This window comes from Podarcis muralis, chromosome 3 (assembly GCF_964188315.1).
Source record: "Podarcis muralis chromosome 3, rPodMur119.hap1.1, whole genome shotgun sequence".
NCBI classification, from domain to species: domain Eukaryota; kingdom Metazoa; phylum Chordata; class Lepidosauria; order Squamata; family Lacertidae; genus Podarcis; species Podarcis muralis.
In genome coordinates this window covers 86,506,720-86,523,279 of record NC_135657.1, presented here as the reverse complement: position 1 = coordinate 86,523,279, position 16,560 = coordinate 86,506,720, and the positions used below count along the sequence as shown (strand labels likewise).

The 16,560-nt window shown below is 41.8% G+C and overlaps 1 protein-coding gene across 1 annotated transcript in view; it reads right to left on the bottom strand.

Annotated features, from left to right (window-relative positions):
- LOC114593292 (protein eyes shut homolog) overlaps nt 1–16,359 on the bottom strand; it is a 98,627-nt gene extending 82,268 nt beyond the window's left edge. The window contains exons 1-2 of the mRNA XM_028721667.2: nt 15,592–16,359; nt 12,819–12,932 (exon numbers count right to left, since the gene is read on the bottom strand). Coding sequence (XP_028577500.2) covers nt 12,819–12,932; nt 15,592–16,345 — 868 coding nt within the window. The 5' untranslated portion in view covers nt 16,346–16,359. The remainder of the gene's footprint in view (nt 1–12,818; nt 12,933–15,591) is intronic.
- Between the last annotated feature and the right edge of the window lie 201 nt (nt 16,360–16,560).

Genomic DNA, 16,560 nt, shown 5'->3' with positions numbered 1-16,560 from the left:
GGATGCCTTGGTTGAAATTTCTGGAATCATATTCAAGATGATTGTTCCTTTCTGTACTTATTTAAGGTAAAGGTAAAGGGACCCCTGACCATTAGGTCCAGCCATGGCCGACTCTGGGATTGCAGTGCTCATCTCGCTTTATTGGCCAAGGGAGCCGGCGTACAGCTTCCGGGTCATGTGGCCAGCATGACTAAGCCGCTTCTGGCGAACCAGAGCAGCACACGGAAACGCTGTTTACCTTCCCGCCGGAGCGGTACCTATTTATCTACTTGCACTTCGACGTGCTTTCGAACTGCTAGGTTGCCAGGAGCAGAGACCGAGCAACGGGAGCTCACCCCGTCACGGGGTGTCGAACCGTCGACCTTCTGATCGGCAAGTCCTAGGCTCTGTGGTTTAACCCACAGCACCACCCGCGTCCCTTCTGTACTTATTTATCTTCCCCTTATTTATGTTCCTACTCACAGCATTTTCCTTCTTACAGAACCCCTTACTCCAACCCTGATTCTCTGACATGTCTCTTATTTGCCGCCCTGTTTCTAGGTTTTCAGCCCTATTGCTGCCCACGTAACTTTCCTATCTTCATGCTTAATAGGTTGAATCCAATGTTAGTTCTACTCAGAACAGATTCATTGAAATCAGTGGGTCCACTTCAAGTCTAACTTAGTTGGATACAAGCCTACGTGTTTCCTTTTTCTGACATGCGCTGTTATTTTGTATATTTTAAAACAAACTTTCCCTCTTTTTGGTCTTGCCCTTTCTTACCAACCTTCACTGCTTTCTCTCTGCTCTCTCTCTTGGTGCCTCTAGTTCCAGAGAGCAATCTGCCTGGATAACATGCAGCTGTATACAATGAAGTAATCCTTTTGCATGTGCAAGAGAAACTCCCCTTTCCTCTTTTTGTGCACCCCAACTCACCCCACCTGCTCTGGAGGTTTGGGGGGGGAAACCCAGTATAGGCGGGGGGGGGGGACAGGGAGAGGACATTTTATTGTTCAACTGGAAGTCCTTAGCTGAGCAGGGCCACTTCGTTGAATACAACCACTCCACTCCCTTACTCTACATCTCTATGGCTTTTTCATATTCCTCCTGTAGGGGACTCTCCTTCTAAATATTCAGCTTGCCTCCTTTTTGTCTCACTTTAAGAAACGATTAAAGAACACCCACATCATTTCATCTAATCATTGCCCTCTTCTTTTTCTGATTGGCTTTCAGAATCCTTTCCTACTCCAAGGTTAATTCTTCACCTCCCTTTTTTTTTTTTTTTGCCTGTGCTCTGTCTCCCAGCTAGCACAAAGTTTCCTCCTTTCCCACCAACTCCTTTTTAGTTTTAGTCCCATCTTTCTTAAAAGGTGTTCCTGAAGGCAGGGACTTGTGCTTTTCTAGTTTTGTATGGTGCCTAGTACATATTAGGTGCTTCTATAAATGATAAATTCTAATTGCGATGAACCCCGCTTTGTTCAAAATTCCTTTAATGCTCTACTTCCAAATTTGAAACTGGGAGTTTAGCTGAGTGAAATTAATAGCTCTTTCTCCCTCTCCCTCTCTTTCATAAGCAAAGCTGCTTTCAGGGAGTGCTCTGACATTTGTTTCATTATTAGTGCACAGGAAAGAAAAGGCATTTTCGGAAGTAGGTGAATCACTTCTCGCTTGTCAACATGCTATTAAAGATCTTTGCACAGAGCAACCACTGGCTTTAAAGGCCACTGGTAATAGTAAAGTATATGGAATGTCTGTAAGTGCAGTCATGGCGAAGATTGATAAGCCATTTCTGCAATCTAAATGTAAGCCTCCTTTCCAACTTTGTTTCACTACTAATATTCTGAATTATTGCTCTGAACAAGTGGAGACTCCTGTCAGTGGAAGCGGGGAAAGTCAATTTTTGCCACCACAGCTATCCCCACAGCCCACAGCACCACCTCCAGAGAGTCTCCAATCCTTCAGAACATATTTTCTGAAAGGCATTGGAGACTTCAGGGGTAATCAGGTAAAAATTGCCTCCTCCCCTTCCCCTTGCGGGATCCTCTGCTAGATTAGAGCCTATATTTCTGCCAACATCCTTGAGGGTTTATTGTCACACTAGCTGAGGATGAGACATGTCTATCAAGTGCATTCTGCTGACTGTTGCAACAAGCGCTCTGTCAACATCTGCCCTCCAATTTCTTATACATTTTCTTCTCCTGTGAAGAGAAGCTTCTGTTTTTCATCCTCATTCATAGGATAGGGCACTTTAGAATTTCCTAAAATGCTTGCCCTATCACTGCAAGGTCACTGACAGTGCTGAGATGTGGATGTGCATCTGTTTCTGCTTTGCAATACCAATATGTCCAGGAAAGACTTCATTAAAAGACGAATGTAAGAGTGCAGGTGTTCGGTTACAAGGCTGACTGAGAGCGAGTGCATATGCAAATAGCTACACTGGTTACTGTGTCATAGTTATTAGTCTTCTCATAACAATAACCTGGGCATAGTTTTAGCTGGCCTTTTCATATGCATCCTCGGTACCTGACAGCAGCCTTCTATGCTCTCAATATCTACATATTAATGTGTTCTCGGTTGCTACTGCTATTGCCCATCTGTTGCAATATTAAGAAAAAAGATGGCAACAGACATTCCTTCTTTTGTACAAGCTGCAACAAAATTAGCTTTAAAAGATAGGAACAGCTGGAAGTCATTCCTTTTCTTTGTGCGTTTGTGGGGTGTGTGTGTGCTCATTTGTAAAAACAGGTGGTTACAAGGTATGCTACAATATCCCATATGCTTTGCTTAACTTTTTTCTCTCTTTCTCTTTTATTGAAAGTGTATTTCTGTGGCATCCATGATGTCAGAATGCCCTTGTAGTGTTTACCATCCTCCAGGTACTAGATGGCAAGGAAATCTGGACATGATCCTTGAAGGCCAAACTGGACATTTATTGAAACCATATGTCAGGAGTGCTCTGATGGTGTTTCCTGCTTGGCAGGGGGTTGGACTCGATGGCCCTTGTGGTCTTTTCCAACTCTATGATTCTATGAAATAAATAAGCATTGTGCTGAAGAAAGAAGTGGTGTTTTTTTTGTATTAGTAACCAATGTGTTTTGGGCAGAATAGGCCTTACTCATATGAATTTTGCCTATGGTGTTTTCTTTTTTCCTTTTTTTCCTTTTTGTTTCTTGCCAAAACATTCCAGGCATTAAAAGAATGTGCAATACTCACAATACTCTTTCTTCAGTATCTTGAGAATTTTGCCATTTCCATTGGATGCTTCCCATTTGTGTGTGCAAGGGGTTATGATTGTAAGACATTAGTTTGTGAGGTGCAGATAATTTTGCACATGAAATCACAAAGATTGAGCAATTCTAGCTTCCAGGAACTGGCTCGAGGCAACCAAAGTAGTAAGTTCTGATTCTAGGTTTGTTTGCTTTTAAAATATATCAAACAGAAAACAAACTGAGATGACCTGTTTACAGGAGCATCTCTCAAAGACCATTTGCCTTGTCTTTCCTGTAGAGCAAAATGTGGGTTTACAGTTCACCCAAGTGCTCTTTAAAAACAGGTCTCTGCTTTTATGCTTATAATTTTATGTTGCCTGTTATTCATTATGAGAGTGTCTTTATTTTCTGTGTCAGTTTTACTATAGCTTGCTTACAATATTTGTATTCTTTACAGAATCCCTATAATTCTTCACATTTGTTTTGTCAACTTTCCGTAAGTCACCTCTGCATTCCATTTTCTTGTCACTCTGTATTTCTCTCCACCCCCCCTTTCATATTTATTATATGTCAGTTCTCAAAAGAACACAATAACTGTATGCCTTTCTACAAATGGGCCGATAGTGTAAACAAATTTTCAGAGGAAGCTTTATATAGGCAGGCTTCTCTCTGCCTTTTTGTTTTGATGAGCCTGTCATATCCCTGTCCCTGTCAATATTCAATCCATCATTTCTTGTAAAGGAGACCTTGCTTACACAAATGCAGAGTGAGTGGTGCTGCTAAGTAGCAATAAATTCAGGCCGCTGTCTATACAACCTGCCACTTATCTGGTTTATCTTCATGCACTGCATGCCCTGGCCTTACACTAAGAATTTTGGAATAAAGTTCTACAGGATGAAAAAGAGACCAGTGTAAATGTGACCTTGGCTCTTCTTCTCCTAATTATGGAAAGTTTATACTCATGCCACTCCATGGCTCTCTTCCCTAGAGATGACATGGTGGAGGTTAATGCATTAATTGAGCGTTTAGGAAATCTTGGCTTCCCTTGAACATCTGAATCAGCTCAGAAAGGCTATATCCAGCTGGATCCTGCCCTCCCCACTCCATGTCACTTGCTTGCTTGGACACTTCCACATCACGCAACACAGGAGCAAATAGGGCTGTCAACCAATGGATTATTTAGTTGATTAATTCCCTGCTTTTAACAAAACTAATGAAATGCATATGAACCGTGCTAATACTGCAGATTAGGCACTTTTCAGATTAACCTACTGATTAATCACCCTGTACAGCTCAATCCTATGCATATCTACTCTGAAGGTGCATTGAGTAGAATGGTGCTTCCTCCCAGGTAAGATTTTACAGGAGCAAATTAATTTTGTGGTGCTTGTAAATACGTAACCATTGTGTCCAGCAATGGTTTCCTATATCTGGCCTATGCAAATTAGCAAGGCAACACCTGCACCAGTGTCTCCCTTTGAAACAGGCGAAAATTCATGACCAGGTGGGCACTTTGTTCACACACATACCTGGAGCAGTATGAAACGTTTTAGCCAGCATACCAACTCAATGAATAATCTCAAGCATCCTCTGCCCCTGCAAATATGTATTCACTTTTGAGTATGTGGTGAGAATCTTGTAGATTAAGTTGCTTGAAAGGGTCCAACATCCAATGGAAATGCCAAACCTGATGGGACAAGCTTGATTACCAATGCTGGTGTGACATGTGCTGGAGCCCTACAGACTATCAAGCTTCATGACGACCACTACTTGTAAATCCAAAGCCTCCCCCTGAGCTTCATGGCTGAGGAAGTGCTGTAGCTGCTGCTCTGCTATGAGATCCAGGTAATGCCTGTACAAATGCATGCACCAGGAAGGATCTGGATGACAAAAGTACATTTCCTACAGATGCCATTGGAAAGGGCTGCAGCTCAGTGGTAGAGAATCTGTTTTGCATGCGGAAGGCACCAGGCTCAATTCCTGGCATCACCCGGTAGGGCTGAGAGAGCCCCCTCTTCCCGAGGCTCTGGAGAGCAGCTGCCGGTTAGTGTGTCTACTAAGCTGGGCAATGGTCTGGCTTGGCAGAAGGCAGCATCGTGTGTTCCTCCCGTTCATGAGTGAAACTACAAAAATTGCAGAAACTACAGCAAGTCAGGAAAGCAGAAGTGTGAACCAACTGCACTTTCCTTGATAATGCACAAAATGGAGCTTGCCAATCAAACCCATATGCTTAGTCAGCTTCTCTGTAACATCTGAACTGGTTGCTAGAGATAAAGTCTGCCCTCGATACCAGCAGCCACATGAACAGGACTACTATTATTGTGGGGTGGGGGTTCCTGCCCCCGCCCTCAAAACCAAGCTATAAATATGCAGTTCATCCTGCAAGCACATAATCCATTTCAAACAAAACAACCCTTTCAGCATTTTTAATGTGCCTTTGTGAGAAAAGGAAAGGGAAAGAGATAATAGAAAGATGGTAAAGTAGAGCAAAAGGGAAAAAAAAATTCCAGAAGCATGAGTCTTTTTGATTATTCAAAGCACAAAATGATGAATGTGTCTGACCTTATTAAGTATATTAAATCCTTTCCCACCTCTTTGTAAAAGAAAATAGTTTTTACACTTGACTACATCTGATTCACATCCATTCACAAGCTAAGGCACCAGACTGGAAAGACATCAGCTAATACTCCATTACTTTGTTTTTCTGTTTTTCTAAACAGATTCAGGGAAAGGGGCTGTGGTTTACAATTTCACCTCAGCCAGCATAATTGGAAATATTTTGACTAGAGTGAAGACTGGCTCAGGCTCAGAGTTGTTTTTATTAAGTGTACAGACTTGTACCATCACACACAATTATTAGTTTCTTGGGCACAAGAGATCCAGCCAAAGTGAGATTGTATAAAGGCTGCAGTCTTTTGCCTATTTAATCGTAAGTCCAGAATACCCTGTCATAAGGCACATAGCAAAGTTCCCTGAAGCCTGTTGCCACCACTCTTACGATTTCATTAGAAATACACTCTTTGAGCTCTTTTTCAGCCTGCAAAGCAATACAACAATCTTCCACTACAAATCAGACTTCCCACTGGAAAGTGAGCCCCTTATAAGCAAGGATGTTTCTCTGCCAGAGCTGCCAAGTCATGCTTGAGCGTAGAATGAACTGCAACCTGAGCCTTCAGGAAGGCATTTATTTACTCATGTGCAACAAGCCATGAAATGGGACAAAAGTAGTCACTTGAGTGGTATTAACTCACTGTCCACCCCCAAAGTTTAGCAGCAGTTGTGCTAACACAGGGCTTCTACAGACAGCGGTGACAGCGCCATCTTAGGCTGCCTTCACATGGTAGTTTATTCTACTTTCCCCTAACTGTTAAGTTCTGCAGTCTAAGCAGTCACGTGATATAAAAGCCATTTCTTGAACTATAGTGCAAGTTTAGTGTTTACTTCTGTGTTATTTGCTTCCAGAATAAACCTGTGAAAACAATATGGAAATGAGTGCTAAACTTGCCGTATATTCCACTGGAAACAGCTATTACGTTGTGTGGAAGTTCAAATATAATGTGGAAATTAATAGTTCAGGGGATGTCATGAAAATGGAGTAAATTGTCATGTGAATGCAGCCTTACTTTGCACCCTTCCCTCGGCTTCCTTGCCTTTGGATTGCCCCTTATCTTCTCTACACCCTGTGTCTTCAGTGCGTTCCTCAGTCTCTCCTGTATGAAGTTGCAAAGGGTAAAGGGACCCCTGACCATTAGGTCCAGTTGTGACCGACTCTGGGGTTGCGGTGCTCATCTCGCTTTATTGACCGAGGGAGCTGACGTACGGCTTCCAGATCATGTGGCCAGAATGACTAAGCCGCTTCGGGAGAACCAGAGAAGCACGGAAATGCTGTTTACCTTCCCACCGTAGCGGTACCTATTTATCTACTTGCACATTGACGTGCTTTCGAACTGCTAGGTTGGCAGCAGCTGGGACCGAGCAATAGGAGCTCACCCCGTCGCGGGGATTCAAACTGCTGACCTTCTGATTGGCAAGTTCTAGGCTCTGTGGTTTAACCCACAGCACCACCCGCGTCTATGTGAAGTTGTAACATTAGCTAAATAGACAACTGTCCCATCCCACACTACAAACTGATTTGTTCCCTGGGCAACTAGGCATTCTGAGCCACCACACCGGATCAGCCAATCAGTGTTTTTCAGTACCATAAACACAATACTATGTTGATTTGCAATTGACTGGCCTTGTGTTCAGAAAACCAAAGAGAAGAGTAGCTCGATGCAATGTGTAATTAACTTATGACATTCACTGCCACAGGTGTGTGTGTTTATGAAATTTATTTATATACCACCCTCTCATAAAATATAAGGACAGAGTATAGCAATATAAAAAACACAAACAGCCATTAAAAGCAGTACTGAACCATAATTAAAATGACGGACAACTCAAGAAAAATGTAAGCAATTCTATAGTCCTGTCAGCATTAAGAGTAAAAAGAAAAAAGAAAGCATGCCAAATCTCCACTGGAAGAGCGTTCCACAGCATGATGCCGGCGACACTAAATGTCTGACTTCTAGTTGAGGCTAGTCAGGCCTCTGTAACATGGGAATACAAATACCAGTGTTCATCTGGATTATCTTGGTGATTTGGCTGGGCTATAAGGACCCAGGAGAACCTCTAAGCTATGCTGATGGTTTTGGGTTTGGATTGCTTTAAAGGGGGATTAGTTAAAAGAATAGTCATTTCTATTCGGCTGATCGCTGAAGAATTGATGCTTTAGAATTATGGTGCTAGAGGAGACTCTTGAGAGTCCCATGGACTGCAAGAAGATCAAACGTATCCATTCTGAAGGAAATCAGCCCTGAGTGCTCACTGGAAGGACAGATGCTGAAGCTGAGGCTCCAATACTTTGGCCACCTCATGAGAAGAGAAGACTCCCTGGAAAAGACCCTGATGTTGGGAAAGATGGAGGGCATAAGGAGAAGGGGATGACAGAGGATGAGATGGTTGGATAGTGTTCTCGAAGCTACCAGCATGAGTTTGACCAAACTGCGGGAGGTAGTGGAGGACAGAGGTGCCTGGCGTGCTCTGGTCCATGGGGTCATGGAGAGTCGGACACGACTAAATGACTAAACAACAACAACAACATTCTCCATTAATCTGTGAGCAGCTATTACCCACAGTAATAAATTGAACTTCCAGGTTCAGAAGCAGTATACCTCTGAATGCCAAATCCTGAGGGCGAACACCTTACTTGTTAATTGTTAAGTGCATCTGCCTCAGCACCAAAATAGAGATGGACATCAGCCTGATCCATTTTCTCTCTTTTATTTCCGCCTTGGCCTTGGGAGAGGTAAAGTTTCCAAACACCTGGCTATGGTCATTCTCTTTCTTTACACAAATCGACATTTCTGAAGAAGAATGTTGAAACAAAGAATGTGCAGAAAGCCACTATAAAAAAGGAGAAATGCAGAATGAAGAGAGAATAAGCATTGTTTGTCACTTTCGCAGTTCTACAAAAAGCGGAGCTGTTAGATTGGTGATCTCACCTCATAGTGGGGAAGAGAACGTCATGTGCAAATCATCTGTGAACTAAGCTGAGTTTTGGTAATTTGCTGCCAGCATGGCATGTTGCTTTGGGGACTGAGGAGGCGTAAAGGGAATAATTCCTTATCACAATAATCTATAAATTGACTCAGCACAGTCACGGCAATCAATCAGAAGCATGTTTTTCATTTACACTTCACAGGCATTAGTGCCGGCCCTATAAAAATGTGAATGTAAACTTTTGCCATTTTAATCACTTTTCTATCACGATGCTATAATCAAGTCCTAAAAAACCAATCAGAGTGCTCCTGCAATAAGGTTCTGCAATTGTGATCTCTCCCCCCGACTCCCACCACACAAAACTGGCATTCAAAACAACCTCAAACTGAGGAAAAACACTGATTGTGAGAAAGAAAGCTTTTATTTGCACACAAATGTCTTGGCAATCAAAGAGGTAGGAGGTACGGAAAAATAAATCACTGTACGGTAAAATTAGTTTGATGTGAAATTTCAGCTTGTTGCAGTTCTGGTAATATATATTCTGGTAATATATATTCTGCTACTATTACATCAAGCTGTAATTTACTTCCTTTTTCATTTCCTTCATCTTGCCACTACAGTGTAAGTATAAATGGGAATGCAAGCACAATATTATGTTTATGTTCTTTCTTCTGAGACTACCAGCTTCTTAAAAAGGTCCCTGTAGTAACCTACAACATTTAGAACTGGGGTAATTATTTATATTTACAACTTGCTCTATACTTGAAGGATCAAAGCGGATAAGATCATTTCCAAGGGAAAAAAATATAAAAATGGAAATATGCAGCTAAATTACCTGATATCCACAACCGTTAATATACAGACATCATAATGATCAGGTATCCAATTCCCTTATTTTAAAAGAAATTGTGAAGTGAATGTAACAACTGGGGCAACCTTATCCTATGTAGATCCAGGTAATCTTCTAATCTGTACATGTCTTGTAGTAGTAATATACCCTATTCCTTTTTCTGCCAATACCCCCCCTTGCATATCATAGTCAGAGCTACCATGTAGTAATTCTAGCATAAGAAAATGGGCAATGCTTGTATGCAAGGGTTATTTGAAAAGTCTGAAACTAGGACGTGATCACATCAAGCAAATTATCCCAATGTGGTGTCTCTGAAATTATTATGAGCCAAGAGCAAACTCTTTTAAAGGTCAGGCTCGGCTTATAAAAGGTCTGGTCATCTGTGATCCATACCTCACATTGCCCCTTTCCTTACTTCTAAGTAAAATTCCGTAAGCCTGGATCCGAAGGTGTCCTCTTGCAGGCAAAAGGGACTTTCTGTTCACATCATGGCTGCAATACACATTGTGCTAGAAAAGTGAAACTAAATCAAAATATGTACTCTGGTCCTTCCCAGCACTTGCATGTGGTCTTCAGAAGGTGTCGCAGAGGGAAATGCAGCCCTTGGGCTGAAAAATGTTCCCCACCTCTGCACTAGAACCAGGGCTGGCCCACCCATGAGGCAGACTGAGACAGCTACCTTGGGTGGCAGAATCCCAAGGGTTGGCAGCTCTGTAGGCGCCCCACCTCTGCCACCACTGGAGAATAATCAGTGGTGGCGGCAGCAACTTCTGGAGAGTTCTCACAAGATTTCACCGCTGTCACCACTTCTCTTTACTTCTCCGGAGCTGATCCCAATAAGCAGGGCTTTGGCAGGGAGGGGCAAGGATGGCACCTTTCCATTTCACCTCAGGTGGTGAAACGGGATGGACCGCTCATTACTAGAACACGGATGGATAAGAACTGCTATAGATCTATTAAAGGTTTGCATATGGATCTGTTAAAGGAACTGCTATTAAAGGTTTGCATGAACTCTTTTACAGGGATTTGCGATACAGTGCTGGTGATTATTTTCATTCCACTCACAGTTCTTTGGATCTAGCCAGCAAGGTCTACCATCTACTCTGGTGATTCAGTAACTGTATACAGCAGAACAGAAATATTTCTCAATGTTAGAATAAATTACTACTGTACCTTGTAGCTGATCAATTTAAAACATTCTTTGTCACAAGGTGGAGTTCAACGACAGTAGCATTTAGACATCGATTCATTTGCACATAAGCACTGGGTTGCATTGACAAACAACACATTTTTAATGCTGGAGCTCCAGCCACCATCTTTCTCGGTGGTAAAGGGGTGTCCTCACACACAGCTGTGCATGGCAATATGTTAGGTAGAGTGGCCAAGCCTACATAGTCAGCCAAGCATCCATACGTAGACTGCTCCTGCCTGCTCCTTCTTTCTGTCATTGCACTTGCCCACCCTCCCTTTTTCCATACTGCGACTAAGGGAAAAGGGCTTTGAGGGAAAACAGGAAAAGTTGGCCAACTGGCTATCTAGTCATTCAGGCTAGGTTTTCCACCTACTTCTTACCGTGTTAGGTGATACAGCAGTTGTTAAATAGCTTAACTGGTTTAATTGGTCACTTTGGCATGAAGGTGTGGAAATGGAAACAGTAGGTCAGCTTGGTGACCTCTTAGGCACCTTTGCGGGGGGGGGGGAGTCCTGAGGCCTGCAGGCCAGGGTTTCAGGGCCTGAAAGCAGGATATGATCTGCCTTTGGGTCCAATATACCTCATCCGCCTAGTGTTTTGGAAGCCTGGATGGTGGTGATGTGGGAAGGCCTTCCTCCTCACCTTCATAGTGAGTGTGGGGCTTTATTTATCCTGGCATGGGTTGGCCACCATAGAGCAGTTAGCACTTGCCTTGTATTTATTAGTCCCCACACCAACACTTCTCTTTAGTATGTTTTAATGTCATAATATACCGTAAAAAGTAGTCCTTAGTTCATCCCAACTGCATGTTTCTGTGTATTTATTCCAACCCTTGGCCAGAATCGCAACTTTCTTTTTGATATGGCCAATTTAGCATGACTTATTTTTAATCAATTCAATGTGGTGAATATTTTTTCATGCCTAGAAGGGAACCTGTTAGCTTTCGAGGCTTTTCTCTTAAATTTTAAATGCAAGATGTCACGAATGGGGGCAATTCTCCGACTCTCAAACCACTAGAGATACGCTTTAATCAGCTGGGTAAAGTATTGGATTGGCAGTCTGTAAATCGGTTATTGAATCCTACTGAAGCCTGAGGCAAATCACAAACAGTAGATCAATTTTCCTTAGTGTGAAAGAGCCCAGATGAGCAATTCAGCCGTATATCCTTGCTGCACCTCATCAGAAATTAACACGAAGCTTGAGCAGAACACTTAATGTGTTGACAAAATGTACAGTTTATGCCACAAAAAGTTTTGTTTAAATTAAGGTCAAAAAGAAAGAAAAAAATCCACATAAAGTTGTTTTGAGTCTAGCAGTGTGCTGAAATCCCCTTACCAATTTGAGGAAATTCTTCTTTTCTTGCTTCCCTGTCGCAGCCTCTTTTCCAAGGGGTGGGGGATGTAAAAAAATATTTACCTGTGTTTTTCCTCTTTTTATTAAATACTTGGGTTGTATTTAAAATAAACCATCTTTATGCTGATGCTCCTGTGCTAAGCAGCTAGGGATGGATGAACCCATTATGTAAGGTTATTCCCTGTTCCCTTTTCTGTATCAGGATAGGACTAAGTCCATCCATTGCATCTCCATTCCTTTAAAATCCACACAGAAATACAAATGTAGAACAACAAACAAACAAAAACTCCAAGGCTCCAATGCCCACTTCCCACTTCCTCCCATTTATAATGCTCCAGAATAAGTCATCCAGCTGCTCCAAGACTGATGATGAAGATTGGGTGAGTCTTCTTGCTTCTGCACACTTTGAATAGAATAAAGCAAGGCCCCCTAGGAATGGTTGCCCCATAACAGATACAGCATTGGCATCCTCAAACCATCTTGCAATCAGCAGGACTGCGTATTTCAAAGCAGCCTAAAACAGACTCATGATCTGACCCAAGTCATAATCCAAGTCATGGATCAGGAAACATGAAGAGTAACAAAATGTAGAAATCCGCTTGACTTTGCCCCGTTTGACTTTGAACGGCTAACCTGTAATGGCTAATGGCTAAACATGTAACTTTTTGTGTAAACCTGTAAATCTGTTCCTTACCTGCAGCATATTTATTGCACTGGCATCTGTAAGTATTTGAAGAAACCCTGTGGCAACTGCCACTGTAGCAACTATGTGGCTGGCACTCACCAATGATTTCCGAACAGTTCTTTCCTTATGAAAACAAAGAGGGGGAGGAAAGAGAAATGAATAGAAGACTCGCCTTCCCCAAAAAGATGCTTCGTCCAGAGAATAATTAGTAATCCTTCAACTAAACATTATCAAAAGCAGCACGGTTTCTGAGCCCTCCATGGTTGTTTCCACACCGTTCTTCCCATATGTAAATTAAGTATATCCCGATCATCACTGCTTAACGGCATGTTTATGCCATCTCCTAAATCAAATCTCGAGGTGGTGTAGAACAATATTACAATACATATCAAAGTATTAAAATACAGAAAGAATGGGAATACTAAGGTAGAGTTAACATCATAATGTCCTGAGAACAAATTGCCTAAACATCAATAATGTGAGTGCTTGCTTAAACACATGGGGAAGATGATTCCATTGTGTGGGTGCCTCAGCATAAAAGTCCTTTCCTCCAGTGGCTGCTAACCATACTGCCATAAGCTGTGGCATCACCAGGAGTGCCTCAACAGTTGATTGTAGGTGTTTCTTCAGGTATCCTGATCTCAAGTTGTTGGCACACCATACCAATTATGCACCTCCAAAAAGAACCAGGCTTCATCATTGTACATGATCTGCCCTAACCATCTTGCATTAGAGGTAGATGCTATCAGAACATTGTGGAACTGGCCATGGAAAAGAAGTTGCAGCCATGCCACTGCTCCAGAAAAGATACAAATAATCAAATCCAAATAAACTTGAAGAAAGGTCTTGTAGCGAAACACCACACATAAAGTTGAACTTTCTGTTACCACATGCTTGGAAGTGATCAATAGGAAATGGTTTCCACTACCATTATGCCATGTTTGTGAACAACTCATAGGCATATAGGATACTTCCAAAGACTACTTTTGGAAACAGAAAGCGGGTAGATTCTGGAAGTCAGTTCTTATAGCAAACAGTTCAAGCCTAAACATGTCTACTCAGACTCAAGCGTCACTAAATTCAATAGGGCAATCCCAAGTCGGCATGCTTGTTAGGAGTAGCTAACATGGTGCCTTCCATATGTTGATGGAATCTTGTCAGTCCCAGATAGCATGACCAAGGGTCCACTAACATTCAGTGGGCCATAGGTTCCTCATCGCTGTTTACAAGATGCTTATAAGGTAAATGCTCTAAATTTAGCAGGAAACAACCTTCAAATATTTAAATATAAGACACCTTCTAATATTTATTTTTCAGCATGATTTAACAGCTGACTGGAAATGCAGACAGTTTTAGGATGAATTCAGCTTAAACATGCTGCTTACTGGAAATTACCGATCATAAATTGCTTGTGCTTTTACAGCATATGGGACTAAATACCGTATGCTTGTCATTTGAATTGTTGCTATACTGTTATTCACACTTGAGCAATTATTGCTTTTTTTGAAAAACAAAAAAATTAAACTATGAGAACCATTGTTCTCTTGCTCACACCTGTGAGCTACAACCCAAAATCAAATGTTTTAATCTCACTGCCTTCTTTTCTTCCCACGAAGGTTGTTCAGGTTTTGCCTATAATGCTACTACAGTCTATTAAATAGCTCTCATTGTGCCTGACTCAGCTGGTTCCTAAAATTTTCAGTACTGCTCTTACTGAAGTGATTGAGAATCCTTCTTTGGGCTTTTAAATGAAGCTGGGTCAAGCTCAATTTTTAGACTGAGTTCATTTGGAACAGGCACTGAAAGAATCCATACTGTGCCTGCCTACATGTTTTCAATTCATTCTAAAAGAAATCCTGCGTCACTTTTCTGAGGAGATTGCATTTGGTTCTAATTATACTACAATTATTTATAAAGGATGCTTTCTTATCCTCAAGATAGCAACTAAAATTATTTCCACCTTTGAGTGTTTGGGATTAGTGACAGGAGAAATTATCTCGGGTTCTTTTTGTTGTTGCTGCTGTTAATAATCTTCATGTAGATTTCAGGACACTTTCATATGTTACCATGAAGATATCTTACTTATTTTTACAATTTAGAATGGTCCAGAAGTAAAGACCAAACCCTGGTCGGAGCCTTGTGCTCATGAATGGTCTTATAAATGGTCAAAACATGGTCTGGCATTGTACTTGAACAAACCCATTGTGTCTACATTCCTCTTATTTTGTTTATTTTTGCTAAAAGTAGCCACTCACACCCCTGGTGTATCACATTTCTATTGTTCATTAATCCATTGCTATAGTATATTTTAATACATTCTTTTTATTGTTTATTTCCAAAACAACTACGCTTCTCACATAGTTTGATTTTACATGCATGATAGTTGATAGATGAGATGATAGATAGATAGATAGATAGATAGATAGATAGATAGATGATAGATGAAGCATAGATTGCAAAGTGGATTGGAAACATACCATGAGGGAAGGGGTTCTTAACCCTTTGTGCCCACTTGAGTCTTGGTCAGAATTCCCCCACCCCTATGGTTGTTGTTCACAATGAAAGGAAGTCTCTCTTTGTTCTATGGGAGGTTTTTTTCTATTCTAAAGAGCCGGGAGGGGAATTCTGATGACAAGAACAAAAAGTTAGAGCCCTCTTCCCTTGCACCAGGATCCCAATTTATGTGAGCTATTTAAAAAGAAAGAAAGAAATATTTCATGCAAGACCAAGTCACATGACAAATATCATGTCTAGTTAAGTCCTGAAACACATTAGTTCTTACCTGCAAACATTGGGGGGCATATACATTCATAGGACTCTGCATCAAGTTCTCCTTTCACTCCCTTTCTAATGCAGGAGGCATTGTTGTAGCAGGGCTTACTGGAGCACACATCAAATTCTTGGCAGAATTGTCCCGAATACAGCTGGTTACAGTGGCAATTGTAGGCTTCCTCCCAGATGTGACTTAAACATATGCCCCGTCCAGAGCAAAAGGGAGCACTTCGAGACTGCTGGCAAAGATGTGGTTTCACTGTCACATTCAGCCTCAGCCCTAAATTACATAAAGGTGGTCCTCGGCTTGGGACTTCAGTGAAATAATGCGTTCCAACTCCAAGCCATTGCGGGTCGATCTGATGCATCCCACTTAACCTGCAACCAAAAATCATCTGCAGCTGAGGGATATCAGTTTGTTGAGGACACCTGATGAATTCCTCCAAGGAAACATTTGCCAAGTTCATGCCATGCGACTGAAAAGAGGGCTCGGAGGAAACAAATAGTGCATCTCCCAACTGAAGCTGTAGAGGACAAAGCTGGGGATGACTCAAAGCTGAATGTTCTACAGCATTCACATCGGTATTCCAGCAATCTGCGTAGAAGTTGGAACAGATGTTTTGGGTCAGGGACCACTTCACTATATGTACTGTCGGCTGCAGTTTCCATTCTGAAGTTGTAGACCTTTTGCAGGCAGTCTGCCCATCAACAATGCAACCTTGGAAGACATGAACCATCACAACAATGATTGACTTTAGTTTCATTGTTCATTAGGAGAAAAGATGGGCGCACCTCATTACAACTGTGCTTCTTGAAGACAAGAGTGATCCTTTCAAATGCTGCACGGTTGGAGCCCTTTCATTTATGTTCCACCATCATCTGTGAAATGATAAAGATATGCATGCATGAACAATGTGATATCTTTGGGTAAAATATTGGCACTGAGACCACAGTGCTAAGATCAAACATCATCATCAAC